Source organism: Ursus maritimus, unplaced genomic scaffold (genome assembly GCF_017311325.1).
Source record: "Ursus maritimus isolate PB19 unplaced genomic scaffold, ASM1731132v1 scaffold_23, whole genome shotgun sequence".
Taxonomy (NCBI): Eukaryota; Metazoa; Chordata; class Mammalia; order Carnivora; family Ursidae; genus Ursus; species Ursus maritimus.
Genome location: NW_024424786.1, coordinates 40,657,369 through 40,676,340, shown reverse-complemented (window position 1 = coordinate 40,676,340; position 18,972 = coordinate 40,657,369). Strand labels below are relative to the sequence as shown.

At 50.8% G+C, this 18,972-nt stretch overlaps 4 protein-coding genes across 18 annotated transcripts in view; 2 read left to right on the top strand and 2 right to left on the bottom strand.

Annotated features, from left to right (window-relative positions):
* MUS81 (MUS81 structure-specific endonuclease subunit) overlaps positions 1–103 on the bottom strand; it is a 6,647-nt gene extending 6,544 nt beyond the window's left edge. The window contains exon 1 of the mRNA XM_040639433.1: positions 87–103. The gene's annotated coding sequence lies outside the window, so the exon portion shown is untranslated. The remainder of the gene's footprint in view (positions 1–86) is intronic.
* A 1,061-nt stretch (positions 104–1,164) lies between these two features.
* On the top strand, positions 1,165–4,615 carry CFL1 (cofilin 1). Its single transcript, XM_008709008.2, has 4 exons — positions 1,165–1,318; positions 3,246–3,553; positions 3,827–3,903; positions 4,120–4,615. The coding sequence occupies exons 1-4, from the start codon at positions 1,316–1,318 to the stop codon at positions 4,230–4,232; spliced, it is 501 nt and encodes a 166-aa protein (XP_008707230.1). The 5' UTR covers positions 1,165–1,315; the 3' UTR covers positions 4,233–4,615.
* A 28-nt stretch (positions 4,616–4,643) lies between these two features.
* On the bottom strand, positions 4,644–17,735 carry SNX32 (sorting nexin 32). The gene is made up of 13 exons (XM_008709009.2): positions 17,599–17,735; positions 9,972–10,076; positions 9,471–9,581; positions 9,209–9,330; positions 8,886–9,009; positions 8,620–8,724; positions 8,321–8,426; positions 8,075–8,150; positions 7,789–7,828; positions 6,925–7,011; positions 6,647–6,806; positions 6,479–6,564; positions 4,644–6,153 (listed from the first exon to the last, which is right to left on the bottom strand). The coding sequence occupies exons 1-13, from the start codon at positions 17,632–17,634 to the stop codon at positions 6,100–6,102; spliced, it is 1,212 nt and encodes a 403-aa protein (XP_008707231.1). The 5' UTR covers positions 17,635–17,735; the 3' UTR covers positions 4,644–6,099.
* Positions 12,713–18,972, top strand: part of LOC121104799 — a 44,761-nt gene continuing 38,501 nt past the window's right edge. For 13 of the 15 annotated variants that reach the window (XM_040639430.1, XM_040639427.1, XM_040639426.1 and 10 more), the window contains exon 1: positions 18,234–18,960. In XM_040639430.1, the coding sequence (XP_040495364.1) occupies positions 18,254–18,960 (707 nt within the window). In that variant the 5' untranslated portion in view covers positions 18,234–18,253. Of the gene's footprint in view, positions 12,919–18,233; positions 18,961–18,972 lie in introns of those variants that run through there. The other 2 variants (XR_005837167.1, XM_040639428.1) reach the window with 2 other exon arrangements.

Genomic DNA, 18,972 nt, shown 5'->3' with positions numbered 1-18,972 from the left:
CCCCCCCCCCCCCGCCCCGTTACTCTTGGAAACTACGAGACTTGAAAAAAGTGGAGCCAGTCTCCTTTTCTGGCAGGGTCGCTTACCGGGCTGGGGGTCGAGCAGCGACCTCGACCTGGGGGCTCCCGGGAACTCGGGTGGTGGGCGGTGCAGCGGGACGTCCCTGACTACAATCCCCGGCATGCCCTGCGAGGTGCCACACTCCCGGTCTTGAAGACCAGGCTTCCAGCTCTTCATTTACGCTCTTTATTCCGCTGATGGGATCAATACCCCCAGTTCCCTTGTTTGCGACTCTGCATTGTCTTTCGGCAGAGCCTAAGGCCTTGGTCGTCGTTCGAGGCCAACAAAAACTTCCCGTAGTCCCCATCCGTTTCTTTTTTTGAAACTTAGGATAACAGGGCTGTGTCTTAATTTTTCCGGGTTTTAAGTTAACCGTATGCCTGGCTATCCACTCGAGAACGTGATTAAATCTGGTTTAATATCTATGTCTTCTTTTCACTGTGTCTAGTGAAAGGCACACAATCTGAATTGATTGCACAAACCCCCGCCCTTCTCCCTTTATTGTTTCGTGAATTTGCCAGACATCTTTAAAACAAGGACAAAGCTCTATTTTCAAAGTCTTTCTTGTAGCCTTTCTCTTGTTTTTCTCTTATTCTAATTTTATTGAAGTTGTATATGGCCTTTTCTCAGGAGACGAGTGGATTTGCATATGAAGCGTGCTCAGTGAATTGTTTATCGGGTTGAAGACGCTTTACACTTGCGAATCTCCATGCTCTATCTAGGACTGGATTCCAGGCCAATAATAGTTGCTTCAATTCAGAAAAGCAAAATACTAAACTCAAAATTTTCAGACCAGAACCTGCCAAGATGGATCTTAGGAAACAGTTTCACCGCGGGTGAAGACCAGCGAGGTCGAGGGCTCATTTTCAGGTCACATTACCTAGCACGGGGGGGCCTTTGGCTCAGCTGAGCGTTTCCTGGAAAATTCGACCAATGGGCGCGCTCTCCGTGCCATAGCCCAGTCCCTCTTGGCTGTCTCGGACTACGTTTCCCAGCATGTAATGTGGCACTGGGAGGCGGGCGAGCGAAAAAGACTCTGTTACCCAGCGAGCCCGAGGACGCCGCAAAACCCTTGGACTTCATTTCCCGTCAGCCCGTGGGTGGAGCGCCGGAAGCCCGCCCCGCCCCTCATTGTGCGGCTCATACTAAACGGAAGGGGCCGGGAGAGGCCGCGTTCAGTCGGATCCCGGCAGCAGCTGCAGCGGCTCTCATCTTTTCTGACTCTCCTTGCTATCTCCCTTTCGCTTCCGGAAACATGGTGAGTAGCAGGCCATGGCGACGGAGGGGAGGCGGCTGCGAGTCGGTCCTCTGCGCGCGGGGGAGGGAACGGGGGAGCGACGTCGGCACCCCCTCCCCCAGCGCCCCGGGCGGGATGAGGGTCTCGGGCTGAGGGGCGGGCGGCGTTGGGACGCGCGTGCGCGCCCGCGGACGCTGGGGAGGGCTGGCTCGGCCGTCGCTCGCGCGCCCCCTGGACTCCCTTCCCCTCCCCCACCGCGCTGCTGCGCCCGCGCGGACACCGGCTGTGGGGGAGGGGTCCGTGGCGCGCGCGCGCCCGCCCCTCGCGGAGCAGCCGGTGACGCGCGCTGAGGCAAGTCGGTTCACGGGGGCGCGCGTTCGACGGGAGCACGCGGCATCCGAACCCGGCCCGGGGGCGGCGAAAGAAAAGCGCGCGAGCGGTCTCGGCGCGCGCGCCCCACCCAAGGGCTGTTCCTGTCTCCGCGTCACCCTCCCTCGGCTGGCGGGTCTGTAGAGAGCAGGTGGCAGGGATGTCTGCGCCTGGGAGGGGCGGGGGCGGAGGGCCGAGGGCCAACGGGGATGCGGGGGCGGAGGGTCCGGGTGCTGGCGCTGGGGATTAGGGGCTTGCGCCGCGCGACCTGGAGCCGCGAGTTTGCACCGCGGAGATCACGGCCCTACGAGGGAGCCCACAAAGCGATCTGGGTTCTCTACTCCTGTACATCCGGCGAAGGCTGGAACGGCACTGTCGGCCGGCGCGTGCGCACACGCTCAGGCCCCGCCGCTGGGCCCGAAGCCCTGGACAAGCGGGGCCTTCGGCTTTCCCGGATGGGGCCTGAGGGTGGAGCCGAGTTTAGGGAAGTGACCCAGGCGGGCACCGCCCGGAAACCACCCCGCCCCCTGTGTTCGGCCCCAGGGCTACGAGAACTGAAGGTTGTGTAACTTGTCCAGGCTCCGGCCGGCAGCAGAGGGGGCTGATACGCCGGTCGGTAAAGGTGATTCCTCGGGGTTGAGGCCCTGGGGGTGCTACTGCCTCTGGGTACTGCTTTCTCTCCCGGACGGGGCCCGGCGCGGGCGAGCGCTTTTCCCCGCCTACTCCGGAAGCGGCTGAGTCACGTGGCCGGCTTCCTCTGCAGTTCCGGGAGCGGGGGGCGCGGCAGATTTCACTGTGGACAGCAGCCCCCCTCCTGGCTACGGTGTCCCGCCAACACGACCCAGAATAGACGTTTAAAGAGTTCTCGAGGACCGTGGGTGTTTGGGTTTGACGTGCTAACTTTTGTCAGCGATCTTTGGGTCCTACATTTTCTGCGGGGGGAACGGGGAGTCAGTGGGCTAGGGCTTTAATTAGGGGTTGTGTTTCTTGCCCTGGTTGAAGAAGACCCCAGCAGAGAAGAGGATGGTTTGTGAACAGTTGCACTGAGTAGTTCTGATGGACTTAACAGAACTGTTAAACTTGGTGTCCTGTCTACCATTGTGGGGTCCTGGTTCTCTTTCCAGAAGAGGTGGCTATAACCTGGGTGCCTGGGTCTCCCTTTCCCATCTGTGAAGTTTTGAGTCAGCGCTATTATCCAAAAGCTGAGATGGGAGTATTGTGAGTCAGTAGCCTGTGGATTCTTTTACTTCTGGCGTCATATCAAAGCAAGGTTCTGCTGCTTATAGGTCCTCAGTTTCTGGTCTGTAAGATGTTGGGTGAAGAGGAGTGGTGTTGAATTAGATGGTTAGAGGTTTTTTCTATGACTGCCATCCTGGGGTTGTGTGTCTCATTTGGTCCTTGCACGGTGGCGGTGGTGTTGGTGGGAAAGTAGTGACACTTCGCTTGGGAAGGGGATTAATGGTCTCTTGGTTGAAGACTTGTTGGCATCCAAGATGGATCTCTTAAGATTGCAAAGGAGGGACTTCGGGGGGAGTCCCACAGTCTTTCCTTTATGAAGTGTATGTGGCTCGTCCCCTAGGCCTCCGGCGTGGCAGTCTCTGATGGCGTCATCAAAGTGTTCAATGACATGAAGGTGCGCAAGTCCTCGACACCAGAGGAGGTGAAGAAGCGCAAGAAGGCGGTACTTTTCTGCCTGAGCGAGGATAAGAAGAACATCATCCTGGAGGAGGGCAAGGAGATCCTGGTAGGTGATGTGGGCCAGACTGTAGACGACCCCTACGCCACCTTTGTCAAGATGCTGCCAGACAAGGACTGCCGCTACGCCCTCTACGACGCAACCTATGAGACCAAGGAGAGCAAGAAGGAGGACTTGGTGTTTATCTTCTGGTGAGCTCCCCTACAGACACTTCTGCCTGTTACCTGCCCTAGCGCAGCCTCACCCTTCCTTCTCAGGATAGAAACCTTTGTGGTGCCCAGTTAACCCAGAGGTGTGTGTTTGGGGGGAGTGTATTGTAACAAAACACTTGCCAGTGGGGAACTGGATAAAGCTTGAGTGCTGGGGACCAGCTCAAGGGTTTCTTGAAGTCATCTCTCACTTGAGGCACTTGCAGACTTGGAGAGGGAACTTTGTTGCGTATTCTGACTGTTGTTTCTCTCCAGGGCACCTGAGTCTGCACCCCTTAAGAGCAAAATGATTTATGCCAGCTCCAAGGATGCCATCAAGAAAAAGCTGACGGGTAAGGGCCCGCATTGGTGCCATGTCCCTTTTCACTCAGGCTTTCGCTGCAGGGTGGGCTGAAGGGCATGGTATATGAGATACCTTCCCCCTCCTCTTCCCTGTCTGCTGGAAGGTAACCTTGTTTCTTCCATCTGTTCTGATTGGCTCCTTCCCAACCCCAGCTTCCCCTTCCCTAGTGCATCCTGCTCACAGACGCTCCCCTTCTTCCTCACAGGGATCAAGCATGAATTACAAGCAAACTGCTACGAGGAGGTCAAGGACCGCTGCACCCTGGCAGAGAAACTGGGGGGCAGTGCTGTCATCTCCCTGGAGGGCAAGCCTTTGTGAGCCCCCTCCAGCCCCCTGCCTGGAGCATTTGGCAGCCCCAGACCCTGCCCATGGGGGTTGCAGGCTGCCCCCTTCCTGCCAGACCGGAGGGGTAGGGGGGATCCCAGCAGGGGGAGGGCAATCCCTTCACCCCAGTTGCCAAACAGCCCCCCTCACCCCCTGGACCTTCCTCCTCCCTCCATCCCTGACGGTTCTGGCGTTCCCAAACCGCTTTTGATCTTCTGATTCCTCTTGGGTTGAAGCAGACCAAGTTCCCCCCAGGCACCCCAGTTTGGGGGGGGGCCTGTATTTTTTTTAACGACACCCCAGTTTCCCACCTGTTCCTCCCTTTTCCCGTGCTGCCAACTTCTAACCACAATAGTGACTCTGTGCTTGTCTGTTTAGTTCTGTGTATAAATGGAATGTTGTGGAGATGACCCCTTCTTGCGCCGCCTGGTTACCCTCCCCTTTTCCCCTGGTCTTGGCCACCCATGGAAGCAGGACCAGTAGGGACCTTCAATTAAAAAAAAAAAAAAAAAAAACCACACACACAACAATAAAAAGGCCTCACTAATGGGATGTTTGTTTCAGGGTTGGGGCCCAAGGGACCTTGTAGGGGAAGGTATGCTGAGATAATGAACAGCATCTCTTCTCTACACCCAGCCTCTATCCACCCCCTTCATTTGGCCCCAGCGACTGGCTGAGCCTCCCTCTGACAGCTGTCACTTATAGGTGGTACCACAGTTGGGCCCAAACTGACTGTTACGGAGTTAGCTGAACCAGGGTGTGTCTGCTGCCTGCTGCAAGAGCCCTTTGGGCAGAAGGGGCTTTGTGCCTGAAGTCTTAATCCTGTAACCCCTTAACCAGGTGGGCAGCCGGGCAGTGAGGCCTATTCTCTGTGCGCAGGCCTGCCAAGTGTGGGCTGTGAGATTGCAAGTTACAGAGTGCCTCTTGAGCTGTTCTGTCTTAAAGGTTCTCTCTGGTTTTCCTCTGCCTTCTTTCATGGATGGCTGACTCATCCTTGAGGGCTGGGTCCAGTGGCTGCTGTGAGTCAGAAGCCAAGTTGAGCCTTTGGCCTTCTGCAGATGTGACGAGTCCAGGGTGGGGCCAAGCCAGGTGGAGCCCAGGACTTCAGACCCAAGTGTCTTAGGTCCCACCTCCCTGTGTTTAACCAAGAGGGTGTTGGCGGGAGCTCCAAGCCTTTTGCCAGCATTGCTGTAGGCTCTCCAATCTGTACTTTTTTTTGCGTTTTCACCTGCCTAGGAGTAAAGGTATCCTAGAAATCTTAGCCTAAGGGTGTGAATGCAGGATTTATTACCACTCCCCAAACAACTGAACTGGGGGAGGGGGGGAAGCTTGTTGTTAAAGCTGGTTCCTTAGTTTTGGGAGCTTGCTAGTATCTCTCTGTGGGAAGCAAGAAGGGTAATTGCTTTTGACACTGCAGGGGTGTGTCCAGGGTCTGGTGTCCGTAGTGCCCTAGTTAAGGTGTGCCTGGTGGGCCCTGGAGCTGTGGGAAGTAAGGACAAGCAGGCCTCCTTGTTACAAAAAGCAGGCTTTTTATTTGTGAACAGGCTGGGGACAAATGAACTTCAGGGGTGGGGGGACAGAGGGTGGGTGGGGGCTGCTCCCCAACCTCCAGGAGTGGAGGGAGGTCCAGGCCCCTAGCCTCCCCTAGGTTGGGGTTCTTACCTGTGGCCAGGAATGGCACCCATGTTGCCCTAGCTTCCTCTTGCAGGACCTGTCACTTTTGGGTAGTTGTGGGGCTTGGGCTTGCCCTGGGAGATCATGGGGCATGGCTAGTGGCTGCTGTCATGGGGGAGGTGGTATCTTGGGGTGGGAAATCTGGGGGACTCTTCTACTAAAGGCTCTGAAGTAGGCTCTGGCTGCTCTAAGGCTCCCCCTTGAGGGCGACAAGGGTGTTCCGGAGAAGCAGGGTGCTGGCCTGCATAGAAGAGAGGTCTTTGATGTCCCCCACCCACTGCTACTCTGTTCCCCAATAAAAGGTGCTGTTCTTCCCACACCTATAACTCATGCCCCCCTCCCTCTTGCATTCCTGTCCTCAGCAATAATAGCTGCCATTTGTTGAAAGCTTCTAATAATGGGAAGGGAAGGGTCCTGGTCCAAGATGAAATGACCCTGAAAGTCATTGAGGGCTGCCAGACCACCTCCCGCCAACACATGCTTGCCAGGACTTGGTAAGAACCTAGAGATCTGGGAGTGGATGGCAGGGAGGCAGGAAGAGGGCACAGTGAGGATGGAGGGCTCACCTTGGCGTGTTTGAGCTCCAGTTCTGCCAACTCTATGAGGTTCTTGCGGAAGGAGGAGACGCGGCGAGACTTGAAATCCATGAGCTCTGGAGAGGGGAGGGAGGAGAAATGGGGACCCTGGCAGGGTAGGCAGCCCAGTGGCACAGGCTCGGGGGCCCTGGGGCTTACCCTGCTTGGCTGAGTCGGAGAGGCTTTCGAAGCGTTGGCAGCACAGTTGCTGGTGGCTCTCGGCAGTCCGCACCTCCCGGTTCCTGGTGCGTGCCTTGTCCAGGGCCTTGTTGGCGTTCTCATAGTCAGCCAGTGCTCGAAGCCGCCGGTACAGCAGGTCCTGGGGCCAGCAGGGCGCAGGATCACTGTTGCCCCATGACCTTGTCCACCTGCCCTCCCCTATTGCTCCAGTCCCGCTGTCTTCCAGCCCTGAGGTTTGCTCTGGGGCCGTATCTCACCTTAGCTGCCTGTGAGTCTCGCATGTAGTATCTCAGCATGTCTGACAGCTTGAGGTCCTCGTCAGATGCCACTCGGCCCTCCAGCTTCTGAGTCAAGAAGTCAGGAGGCTGGGGAGGGAGCTTGCAGAGGAGCAGCTAAGGGCTGGGATGCTGCTGCTTGTCTCAATATCCAGCAGAGTCACTTGATAACCACTCTAGGTCAAGCCCTGATGTGAAGGGGAGCAGGCCAAGGAAAACCACAGAGGAGTGGCATCTGATCTGGATCTTGGGGGTTGAGTGGGAGTCCGACAACAGCCAAAGGCTCTGCCGGTGTGCAAGCCTCGTATGCGTTCAGGGAAGCATGAGATCAGTGGGAACACTTGGATGCCAGTTCCTGGATCCCAAAAGACCTAAGATACAAGCTCAGGACTTTGGGCTTTGTGTTTTGGGGAGTTTCTGGGAGGGGCAGGGCCACTGAAGGTCCTTGAGCAAAGAGAGGTCATCTGGCAGACATTTTAGAAAGATTGGCACACCGCAGTGACTCTTGGAGAAGAGTGCAGGAAGTGTGTGTCTGGGGCAGGATGTTGGCAATGCGGTGCAGCCTGCCAGCGGCACGTGGCACATCCTTGTAAATGGCTTGCCAGGCCTGGTTCCCACCTCTGCCCCCATCACCGCACACACACTCACACTTGAGACTGGATCCCTTTCCTCCCTCCATCTCATTAAACTAGGGTTTAACTGAGGGTGAGTCCAGGGTATCACTGGGCCCAAGTTATCACCAAACGTCCCAAAATGATCCTGGAGCTTTCTCCTCTTTTGGGAGGAGACTGTTTCTGCAAAGGATCATTGATTGGGTGCCCTTCCAATACAGAAGGCAGGACTCACCCTTAGTCGTTCAAAGAGCTCTGCCAATTTGAGGAAACTCCTAGGGGGCAGTGGGGAAGAGTTAGGGCAGGAGTCTTGAGAGGGTGTTGCTTGAAGCCTCCCTGCCCTTAGCGCTGCCCTCCCTAATGCCCCGGAGTGGGAAAATCTCCCTCTCTCCCAAATCCCAGCAGGAACTTCACCTCCCACCTACAGCTGCTAGTACATTTCCACATGATCCCTCGTGGGCAGACACGGTATTACAGGCATAGAGAGAGCGGGGGCAGGAGGGGTGAGAGGGAGTCCTCACGTCTTTAGCTGGTTGACTTCCTGTGTTCCCAGACTATTCAGTGCAGCGGAGATAGGGATATAATCGTCTGCCAGGCCTGTTGGGGGAACAGCCCTCCATCAGACCCCCTTGGTCTGCACATCAAGCCCCACCCCTGGTGTTTGTGTCATGGAGAGAGACAGGGCATTTCCTGCACTCTTCTCCCTGCAGGGAGTAGGAATGCTGGGGAAGGGGCAGGGAACCCAGGGTCCCTTGGGCCCTGCGTACACTTGTGGGAGTGCATGACACGGTCTGCCCGCAGGCAGGCGTCCCGGATGCGGCTGTGGTATTCCAGTAGGAAGGTCCTCTCATGCTCAAAGAAGTCATCCACCTCCTAAGGGAGCCAGACAAGAGCCGCTTACACTGAGTCAGCAGGGACATGGCAGCCCTGGACAGGCAGGGGCAGCACAATTTCCTTCTAGGCCATGCCCCACCAGTGGTTTCCCTCCCACAGCCACCTTGGGCCTCAATGTTGGCTTTGGACTTGAGGCCCTGGGTTGAATCCACAGAGGGGTCCCAGGGGTCACCTTGAGCCCTGACATGCTGGTGATGAGGGCTTCATCAGCAGACTTTACAATATTCCTCAGAAATCCCCCAAGAAGCTCCTTCCTGTTCTTTCCTCGGACACTCAGCTGAAGCACACATGGGGAGAGTATGGTGTTGGCTGGGCATTCGCACCTCCCAGCCCAGGCTCATGTCACTCTTCGAGCTGATGAGGCAGAGGCTTGAGCCCGCCTAGCGCCCTACCCCCACCCCCAAGGGTGACCCAAGGTTGTGCTCTGGCCCAGCTTACATCCTGGCCATATTCCAAAAAGACAAAGAAGTTGTGGTCTCGACGCAGGGTGGGGTGGGCCGCCAGGCGCTGTAGAAAGACCTCATGCATTGCAACTGTCTTCTTAAAGATAGCCAGGTACTCCCTGCAGAAAATAGCAGGCAGCTCAAGAGCCCTCCTTGGATCTGATTATCCTGCTCCCTTCCCCTTCAGAAGCCCTGGGGTCAGAAGTCAGGGTCTCCAACTAGCCATAGGTGATGAAATCCTGGGACTCTCAGGACAGGGCGGGGGCGGGGGGGGGGGCTGGAGCTTCATCACAGACAAGGAAGGGAAATAGCACTCACGCTTCCAGCTCCTGCTTCATTTTGGCAAACTCTTCCCGCGTGATGGAGCTGTCCCCCTCACCCAACTTCTGCAGCTTTTCCCTTGAAGCCTCAAAGTCTGGCCTTGGAGGGGCTGGAGGGATCTGCTCAAAGGAGGGACAGAGCTGGCCAGTCCCTCATTGCTGAGAAGGGCATCACCCACACCCAGAAATGTCGCCCAGTCCTCCACCCCACCCAAGCGCCCAGGCCCCTCACGGCCCCAGCCCGCCCAGCCCTTCCTCACGATGAGGCCGGCGTACTCCTCATTTTCCACATAGGCGTCATGTAGCCAGATGAACTCCTCATGCTGTCGCACGACTGAGAACTCCGTCTGGGCAAAGTGAGGGAGGCAACTCTGGAAGCAGGGAAGTCTGTCTGAGGTGTCTCTCCTCCCCTCCCAAGCCCTGTACCCGACAAGCATCCTGGGCACCCACTTTTGGACTTCCCCAATCCCACATCCCAGGCGAGGCCCAAGGTGGGCTTTGGTGGCTCAGATGTCCATGATTTCCATCAGGATGATGGACAGGGGATGGGTAGGATGTGGGGCCGGAGGCAAAAGACAACTGGAGACTAGACAAGACGCTTGCTTTCTTGGAGAGGCAGGGGGCAGGGACAGCCAGGTTGAGGAACAGGGCCCAAAGTCTATGTTGGCGTCTGCCCCCCACCCCCAGGCAAGCGAGGCTGGGGGAAGCAGGCTCCTCAAGCAGCCGTCTGAATGGCCCTCTCGCCCCCCTGGCAGCCTCACCTTGGTCTGAACGGTGAATTTCACCTTGTCCCGCTCGCTCACTGCATCAGAGATCTCCACCTGTAAGGAGCTGTCTCCCTGCAGGTCCACCGATACGGAGGAGGGCTGCCGGGGAGGGGAGGTCTCTGACACCACTGCCCACAGCCCCTTACCACATCCTCACCGCAGACTCCAGGTCCTCTCGCAAAGCCCACCGCAGCAGCATTGCTTCCCCAATGCCCTGGGCTCACCGGCCACCCCTAGAGGGATCCTGATAAGTCACTGCTCAGGGGTTTACAATCACACAACTCTTCCCCACACTTCCATCCTCAGAAGCAGGCCGACTTCTCCCCACTTTATAGATATGGAAATGGAGACCACCAGAGAGGTGACATAAGTTGTCCAAAATCACACAGCTGCAAAGTGGCAGAGCCAGATTTGAACCCAGTTTCTCAAATTCCAAACCCCAAGGACTGTTCCAGGTACCAGCTCACCTCCTCCCCAGCTGGTTACTTCAGGCGCCCTTTCATCGGGCCTCGAGTGAGCTACGTGAGAGGTTCTCACCCCTTTTGGGGGGTTCCTGAGACCATTCCACTCACCGCTTTTAGAGCCAAGAGGCATTGTCTTGTGGGCAAAGCACGTGTCTTTTTCTAAGTGAAAAAATCCTTGAGGCACCAAACTACGAGTTCATTCTTGCATTGAGCTTTTCAACACAGTTTTCAAACACCCACTCTGTCTACACCACTGTGCCAAGTGAAGGGAAGAAGCCACTGTACCAAGAATTGCTCACCAATGTATAAACTGGCACCTGCCCACCCCTCACATCCCCTCACTCTCTCCTTTCCCAGACTTTGGCTCACGTTTGCACACACCATGGGCAACTATTTTGACTTCTATTACCACAGATTATTTTTGTCTGGACTTAAAACTTAGGTGAGTGCAATCACACAGGATATACACTCTCGTGTCCGTGGTCTCTAGTGCGATCCAGCTATGTTGTTGAGTGCAGAAGTACTTCTCGTTCGTCGCTCTGTAGTATTCCATTTGAATAAATCATGGTTTATGTATCTCTTCTACTGTTGGTCGGCATTTAGATCATTTCAAGACTAGCCTATTATGGATAAAGCTGCCGTGAACATTCTTGCATATGTCTTTTATAGGGAAGGCATGTGTTTAAGTGCTTTCGTAGATACTGCCAGTTTTTCATGGTGATTGTACAAACTTATACTCCTGCCAGCATTGTGTGAAAATTCCAGCTGCACCTCACCCTTGCCAGTACTTAGAATTGTTAGCCTTTTTTTATGTTAGCCATACTGGTGGGGGTATGGTATTCGCGTATTGTGGCTTTAACTTGTATTCCCTGGTGAGGAATGATGTTGAACCCCATTTTATGTATCCATTGCCCATTTGGAGATCTTTTGTGAAGTGCCTATTCAAGTCTTTTTCTCCTCCCCTCCTCTCCCCTTTTAAAAATCAGATCCCCTTTTTCTTATTGATTTGTAGGGACTCTCTATACACCCTGGAGACAAGTCCTTTGTCAGTTATATGTGTTGCCAATATCTCCTACTCTTTGGGTTGCCTTTTCACTCTCTTAATGACTTATAATTTTACAAGCTCCAATATGTCAGTCTTTTCTTTTATGATTAAGGTTTTTGTATACTCCTGAAGAAAATTTTTCCTACCCCCAGGTCATGGAGATATTCTCCAATGTTTTTTCTTCTAGAAATTAATAGTTCAAGCTTTTATATTTAGGTCTATGATCCACCTTCACTTCATTTTGTATACGGTGTGAGGTATGGGTTATGACTCATTTTTCCATATAATAGCTAGTCATTTTAGCACTATTTGTTAAAAAAAAAAGACTATCTTTTGAGTATTGATTTGCTTTGGTGCACATCTTGGTAGAAAATAAATTGACTTCAGTGTTATCAGTTCAACTATCTGTTCCGTTCCAGTGATCCGTATGTCTGTACTTTTGATATATCACACTGTCTTGATTACTGTAATTGACAAACTTGAAATCAGACAGAATTAACAAGTTTGTTCTTTTTCAAAATCATTTTGGCTATTATAGATCTTTGCATTTCTGTATAAATTGTAGACTCAGCTTGTTAATTTACACCAAAAAAACTTGTTGGGATTTTGATTGAGATTAAATTGAATCTATAGGTCAATTTGGGAAGGACAGACATTTTTACAATTTTGAACCTTCCAATCCATCAACATGAAATATCTTTCCAATTATTTAGCCCTTCTTTAACGTTTCTCAGTAATGTTTTGTAGTGTTCTCTGTAAAGGTTTTGCACATCTTTGTTAGATTTATTCCTAGGTATTTTATGATTTTTTAATTGTTGTTGCTATTTGAAATATCTTTTAAAATTTCATTCCCTAGTTATTCGTTGCTAGTATGTAGAAACACACAGTTGCTTTTTATATATTTACTTTGTGTCCAAGAGCCTTGCTATATTTACTTATTACTTTTAATAGTTTGTAGATTATTTTGGATTCCCTCCACATACAATCCTATAATATAAATTAATGACAGTTTGTTTTTCCTTTCCAACCTTTATACCTTTTATTTCTTTTTTTTTTTTAAAGATTTTTATTTATTTATGTGACAGAGAGACAGCCAGCGAGAGAGGGAACACAGCAGGGGAGTGAGAGAGGAAGAAGCAGGTTCCCAGCGGAGGAGCCTGATGTGGGGCTCGATCCCGGAACGCCAGGATCACGCCCTGAGCCGAAGGCAGACGCTTAACGACTGCGCTACCCAGGCGCCCCATACCTTTTATTTCTTATTCTTGCCGTATTGCACTTGCTAGATCCTCTGGTACAAAGCAGAAATGCTGACATGGTGAAAAAGGAAATCCTTGCCTTGTTCCTGACTTCAGAGGGAATGCATTCAAAATGTAATCCTGAAGATGATTAATCCTGAATCAGATTAATGAGACTCCCTTCTATGACTAGTTTGGTAAGAGTGTTGGTTTTTATCCATGTTTCCTCCCTTTAGTGAGATATCAAATGGGTTTTCCTGTTACTCTGTAACGTCTCGAATTTCACTGATTGATTTTCAAATATTGAACCACCCTGCATTCCTGGAATAAGGCCTTCATCATGAAGTATTATTTTTTAGTTTTTTTTTGTAAGATTTTATTTATTTATTTGAGAGAGCATACAAGCGAGTGATCGGGGGGGAGGGGCAGAGGGAGAAGGACAAGCAGACTCTGCGCTGAGTGTGGAGCCCAAGGCAGGGCTCAGTCCCACAACCCTGAGATCATGACCTGAGCCGAAATCAAGAGTTGGACGCTTAACCAACTGAGCTACCCAGATGCCCTGAAGTATTATCTTTTTATATACTGCTTATTCAACTTGATAATATTTTGTTTGTGATTTTTCCATTATGTTCACAAGAGAGATTAACCTGTACTTTTCCTTTCTTTTAACGTTTTTGACAGGATTTTTGTAGTAAAATATGCATAACACAAAATTTACCATTTTAGCCATTTTAAAGTGCATAGTTTATTGATCTTACGTATATTCACAGGGTGCAACTATCGCCCTCATCCACCCCCTCTTGACAGGTTTTTGTGTCGAGGTTATATTGTCCGCCTAAAATAAGTTGGAATTGCACCTTCTATTTCTGTTTTGGAATAATTTATATGAGAATGGTGTTAGCTTTCCTTTAATGCTTCGAAGAATTCACATGTGAAATTATATTGCTTAGAGAGGTATTTTTGGAAAAGTTTTTAATTATGGATTTACTTCCTATGATAGACATAGGACTATTGAGATTTTCTACTTCTTGTTTCAGGTTTGGTAAGTTGCATTTTTCAAGTAGTTTGTCCATTTTGTTTAAATTCTCTCATTTGTTGGCATAAGCTTGTTCTTAAATACTCTTATTTTTAATTTTATTTATTTATTAATATTGTACTTTTTATTTGAGAGAGAGAGAGAGAGAGCATGAGCGGGGGGAGGGGCAGAGGCTGACGGAGAAGCAGAATCCCCACTGAGCAGGGAGCCTGATGCGGGGCTCGATCCCAGCACCCTGGGATCACGACCTGAGCCAAAGGCAGACGCTTAACTGACTGAGCCACCCAGGCGCCCCTCTTATTATCTTTTTAATGCCTGAAACATTTCTATCAATGTGCACTTTATCATTCCTGATATTGGTAATTAATATTTTCTCCCTTCCTCCCTCTCAGTCTCCCTCTTGCTCGCTCTCTTGCTAGATGCTTATCAATTTTTTTGTATTTTCAAAAAACTATTTTTGGCATTATTGAATTTCTATATTTGTATATTTATCTTCCATTAATTGATTTCTGCTCTTTATTGTTTTCTTCCTTTTACTTTCTTGGGATTTAAATTGTTCTTCTTTTTCTAGTTTCCTGAGACTGAAATGTAGATCATTGGGATGCCTGGATGGCTGTCAGTTAAGCGTCTGCCTTCTGCTCAGGTCATGATCCCAGGGTCCGGGAATCGAGTCCCACATTGGGCTTCTTGCTCAGCTGGAAGCCTGCTTCTCCCTCTGCCTGCTGCTCCCCCTGCTTGTGCTCTCTCTCTTTGACAGATAAACAAAATCTTTAAAAAACAAAACAAAAAAGAAATGTAAATCATTGACTTTTTCAACCTTCCTCTTTTTCTAAAACATGCATTTGGAGGTGTAATTTTCCCCCTGGGCCCTTTTTTAGCTGCATCTCCAGTTTTGATATATCATATTTTCAAAATTGCTTCTTTAAAATTTTTTCTAATTTTCATTCTAATTTCTTCTTTGACCTATGAATTGCTTAGAAGCATGTTGCTTACTTTCCAAATATTTTGAAATCTAGTTTTCTTTTTGTTCTGATTCCCTGTTAATTCTACTGGGACAGAGACCTCATTCTATGATTTCAATGTTTCAAAACTTGATACTTGCATTATAGCCCAACATATAATGTATTTTGGTAAATGTTTCAAGTGCACTTGAAAAGAATGTGTTTCCTGCAGTTTTTGGGAACAGAGCTCTAACCAAACCAACCAGATCATGTTGATTAATCATGGTGTTTTATGATTTTATTTATTTATTTGACAGAGAGAGAGAGCACAAGTAGGCAGAGAGGTAGGCAGAGGGAGAGGGAGAAGCAGGCTTCCTGCTGAGCAAGGAGCCCAATGCAGGACTTGATCCCACGACCCTGGGGTCATGACTGGAGCCAAAGGCAGAGGTTTAACTGACGGAGCCACCCAGGCACCTCTAACCATGGTATTTTAAATCTTCAAAATCCTTACTGATTTTTTTTTTTTTTGGTCCGCTTGTTCTAACAGCTGAGAGAGTTGTTTTAAACCTCTGATTGTAAGTTTGTCTATTTCTCCTTTTAATTCTGTAATCTTTTACTTTGCATATTTTGAAATGATGCTATTAGTTGCATATAAATTTAGGACTATTTTATCTTCCTGTTGAATTGACTCTTTATTATAAAATGTCCCTCTGTATTTCTAATAATACTTCTTGTCTTACAGTCTACTTTGTCTGAAATTAGTATAGCCATGACAGCATTCTTTTGGTTAGCATTCTTTTTGTGTCCTTACAGTTAAGGTATGTCTCTTTAAAAAAAAGGGGAGGATTTATTTGTTTATTTTAGAGAGAGTATACGTGTGGGGGGGGTGGTTGCAGAGGGAGAGGAGAGAGAATCTCAAGCAGACTCCCTGTTGGGCATGGAGGGCAGTGAGGGGCCCATCCCACGATCTCTGAGATCATGACCAGAGCTGAAATCAAGAATTGGACGGTTAACTGACTGAGCCATCCGGGTGCCCCTAAAATATGTGTTGTTTGACAGAATATAGTTATCTTTAAAAAACCCAATCTGAGGGGCGCCTGGGTGGCTCAGTTGGTTAGGTGTCAGAATCTTGGTCTCAGCTCAGGTCTTGATCTGGAGTTGTGAGTTCAAGCCCCATGCTGGGCCCCATGCTGGGCTCCACACTGGGCATGAAGCCTACTTTAAAAAAAAATCCAATCTGAAAAAAAATCCAGTATCAATTTTTTTTTAAGTAACCTTACACTCAAGGTGGGACTCAAAGTCTCAACCTGAGATCAAGAGTCGCATGTTCTACCAACTGAGCCAGCCAGGCGCTCCCTGAATATGTTTTTAATTGGAGTGTTTGGTCTATTCATAATTACTGTAATTACCGACATAAGCTATAAACCTACCATCTTGCTTTTTGTTTTTTTCTTCTTCTCATTTGTTTTTGTGTTGTTGTTGTTGCTTTATTCTTTTTTCCTTGCCTTCTGTTAGATTAGTCAAGAATTAAAAAAAAAATTTTTTTTTTAATTTATTTGACAGAGAGAGACAGCCAGCGAGAGAGGGAACACAAGCAGGGGGAGTGGGAGAGGAAGAAGCAGGCTCATAGCGGAGGAGCCTGATGTGGGGCTCGATCCCATAACACCGGGATCACGCCCTGAGCCGAAGGCAGACGCCCAACAACTGAGCCACCTAGGCGGCCCTAGATTAGTCAAGAATTTTTATAGTATTTCATTTTCTATCCTATTATATTTTTATTTACATCTTCATTTAGTATTCTTCTCATTTCTTTCTATTTAAAGGAGAATCTTAGAGAAGGCAATGCTTACTCTAGAGGACAGGATCTAATAGGGGACTTTCAGAGAGTCTGGCACCTACGAAGTTTGGGGATGGACCCATCAGTTTGGTAGCCCAGTATACATCCCATATGATAACAGTAACAACACAACATAATAGCTAACACTTACACTTGAGCTTCCTTTATGCTAGGTACTGATCTAAGCATTTTACATATATTAACTGATTTAGCCATGAATATGAACATAAACACTGAAACATATTTTCTGCTCTATACTTTGTGTCTCTCAGCCCCTCTCACCTCTCCAAACTCCACTTGAACCCCACTCCTCACTTGGCTTCTCTGACATCCCCAGGGCAGCCTTCCCCTTTGTCCAACTGCAACACCCCCCCCCCACACACACACAATCTGGCTCATTGGTACAATGAGCCCCTAAATCTCCTGTTTCCCTCCTGCTGCCTTAGTGTCTCTGCTCTAACCTGTATTGTTTGGTGACTGCTTGAGGGAGATGGGACTTCAAGGGTGGACCACAGCGACTCCATGCTTATCCTCAGCCACAGCCCACTATGCACATGCCTCCAATTCTCAGAAGTGTGCACCTCTGTGAGCCCAGTGGTGCTCAATAAGTATTTGTTGAACGAAATCAAGAGGAAAGAGTGAAGAATTAATGATCTTATGATTATATGAACACAGGTACACAAGCGAAGCAATTAGTGAACTGGATTCCTCCTCCCTTGGCAAAGGAGAGGGGTACTCCATCCTCTTCTCAATCCCTAACATCCCTCCTTCCTCTTCGTCCCTATTAAGCCAGAATCATGAGTTGGTCCTGGGGAGGGGAGAAGAGGCAGTGACAGGTCTCTTTCCATCTGTCAGGGCAAAGGTGAACCCTGCCTCCTTTGGCATCCTCATCAGTCCCCATGCAGGTGCCACAGAGGCGCCCCACCCCCTTCCCCCTCGCTCAGGTCTCTCTAGCTCACGCGTGCGCGCCAACACACGCACACACGCCCCACTCCCTGATTGGGCATCACTGGTTATCATGGAGTGAGGTGGAGGTTGGGAGGGGGTTGCATCCTTTCTTTACCTTGCTCTCCTTCCCAGCCTCTTGACGCCCCTCCATCACCCGTCTTCTTGGCTGCAGCACACAAGTATTCCGCGGCTGGCTACTGCCCGCGCGCTGCCGCAGCTTCGTCCCCCGGTAACTCGCCCGAGGCACAGGACCCTATCAGCTGACGGAGACACTCTCCCCTCCCTGCTAGGAGTCACCTGGAATCAGGCGTGGTTCCCACCCGTTCCTTCGCAGCTGCGCCTTTTGATTGGCTACCAGGTTCACCGTGAGCGACACCATTGGCTGCAACGCCTGTCGTTCCTTTGCTTGGCCCCAGCTTTTAAGGGGAAGCGCGTAACCCGGGGCAGGGAACGGGCGACAGCATAGGGGCTGGAGTCGGGGTTTCTGGGGTTACAGAGGTCTCGAATCACGTCAGCCCTCGCCCCCAGGCTGGCAGTCTGTCGCCTGCCGCAGCTCCGGGCAGTGCCTTCCAACCGCCTCGCGCGGTCTGCGCGTGCGCACTAGCCTAGTCGCGCGCCCTCCAGGCGGTGGGCGAGGCGGCGGGCCAGTGGGCAGGGTGGGAGGGTGGGTGGGGGGAATGGGGAGGAGGGGTGGGATGGTGGACCAGGGATAAGGGTGAGGGTTAGTGTATGTGGAGAAAGGGGCTCCGTTAGAATTTTCGCTCTGGGGCATGAGGGATCTGCGGGGTAAGCCGCACAGAGTCGTGAGGAGACGCCGCAAGGCCCGCGGCCAGGGCGCCCTAGGCCAGACCCGGGTCCACAGGCGGTCGCACCTGGAATCGGGAAGCAGAGGGGCACAGATGCTGCGAGAAAAATTGTGGGTGCCCTGGAACGGACTCATTGTGATCGGGAAGAGAATGGAGCTCGTGGGTAGAAATACACAAAAGCCTAGGATGGGCGACCCAAAGCTTGACTCTGAGTACTGGAGACCGGAAGACGCGGAAAAAATGGTCTTGAAAGTGAAGTCAGGCCAGAGTCAGGAAAGGATGGATATGAAGCTACTGCACAGTGTAGCAAGTGCATTACAGGCTTCAGCAGGTTTAGGGAAAAACAGCCCAAAGGAGATGGGGGGAAAGCAAGAAATTAGAGGGAAAATAGGTACTGAATCTGAGAGTGCAGGGACTACAGCAGGGCCTAGGAGGGGGTCTGGCCTTAAAGAGAGGTTGAAATTTACTGGGGTGGGGATCAGAGGAGAGGACTTGAGATCCAGACCACATACACTAGGGCAGAATGAGGAGCTGAGGTCGAGTGGAGAGAAGCTGAGTGGGGAGAAGCTGAGTGGAGAGAAGCTGAGATCAAGTGGAGAGAAGCTGAGGTCAAGTGGAGAGAAGCTGAGGTCAAGTGGAGAGAAGCTAAGGTCAAGTGGAGAAAAGCTGAGGTCAAGTGGAGA

Coding starts and splice junctions, on each gene's coding strand:
- CFL1 (XM_008709008.2), top strand. Junction 3,554..3,826: donor GACTTGGTGTTTATCTTCTG/GTGAGCTCCCCT, acceptor GTTTCTCTCCAG/GGCACCTGAGTCTGCACCCC. Junction 3,904..4,119: donor CATCAAGAAAAAGCTGACGG/GTAAGGGCCCGC, acceptor TCTTCCTCACAG/GGATCAAGCATGAATTACAA.
- SNX32 (XM_008709009.2), bottom strand. CDS start 17,634: ATGGAGGGGCGTCAAGAGGCTGGGAAGGAGAGCAAG. Junction 9,331..9,470: donor AGGAGTACGCCGGCCTCATC/GTGAGGAAGGGC, acceptor TCCTTTGAGCAG/ATCCCTCCAGCCCCTCCAAG. Junction 8,427..8,619: donor CCAGCATGTCAGGGCTCAAG/GTGACCCCTGGG, acceptor TGGCTCCCTTAG/GAGGTGGATGACTTCTTTGA.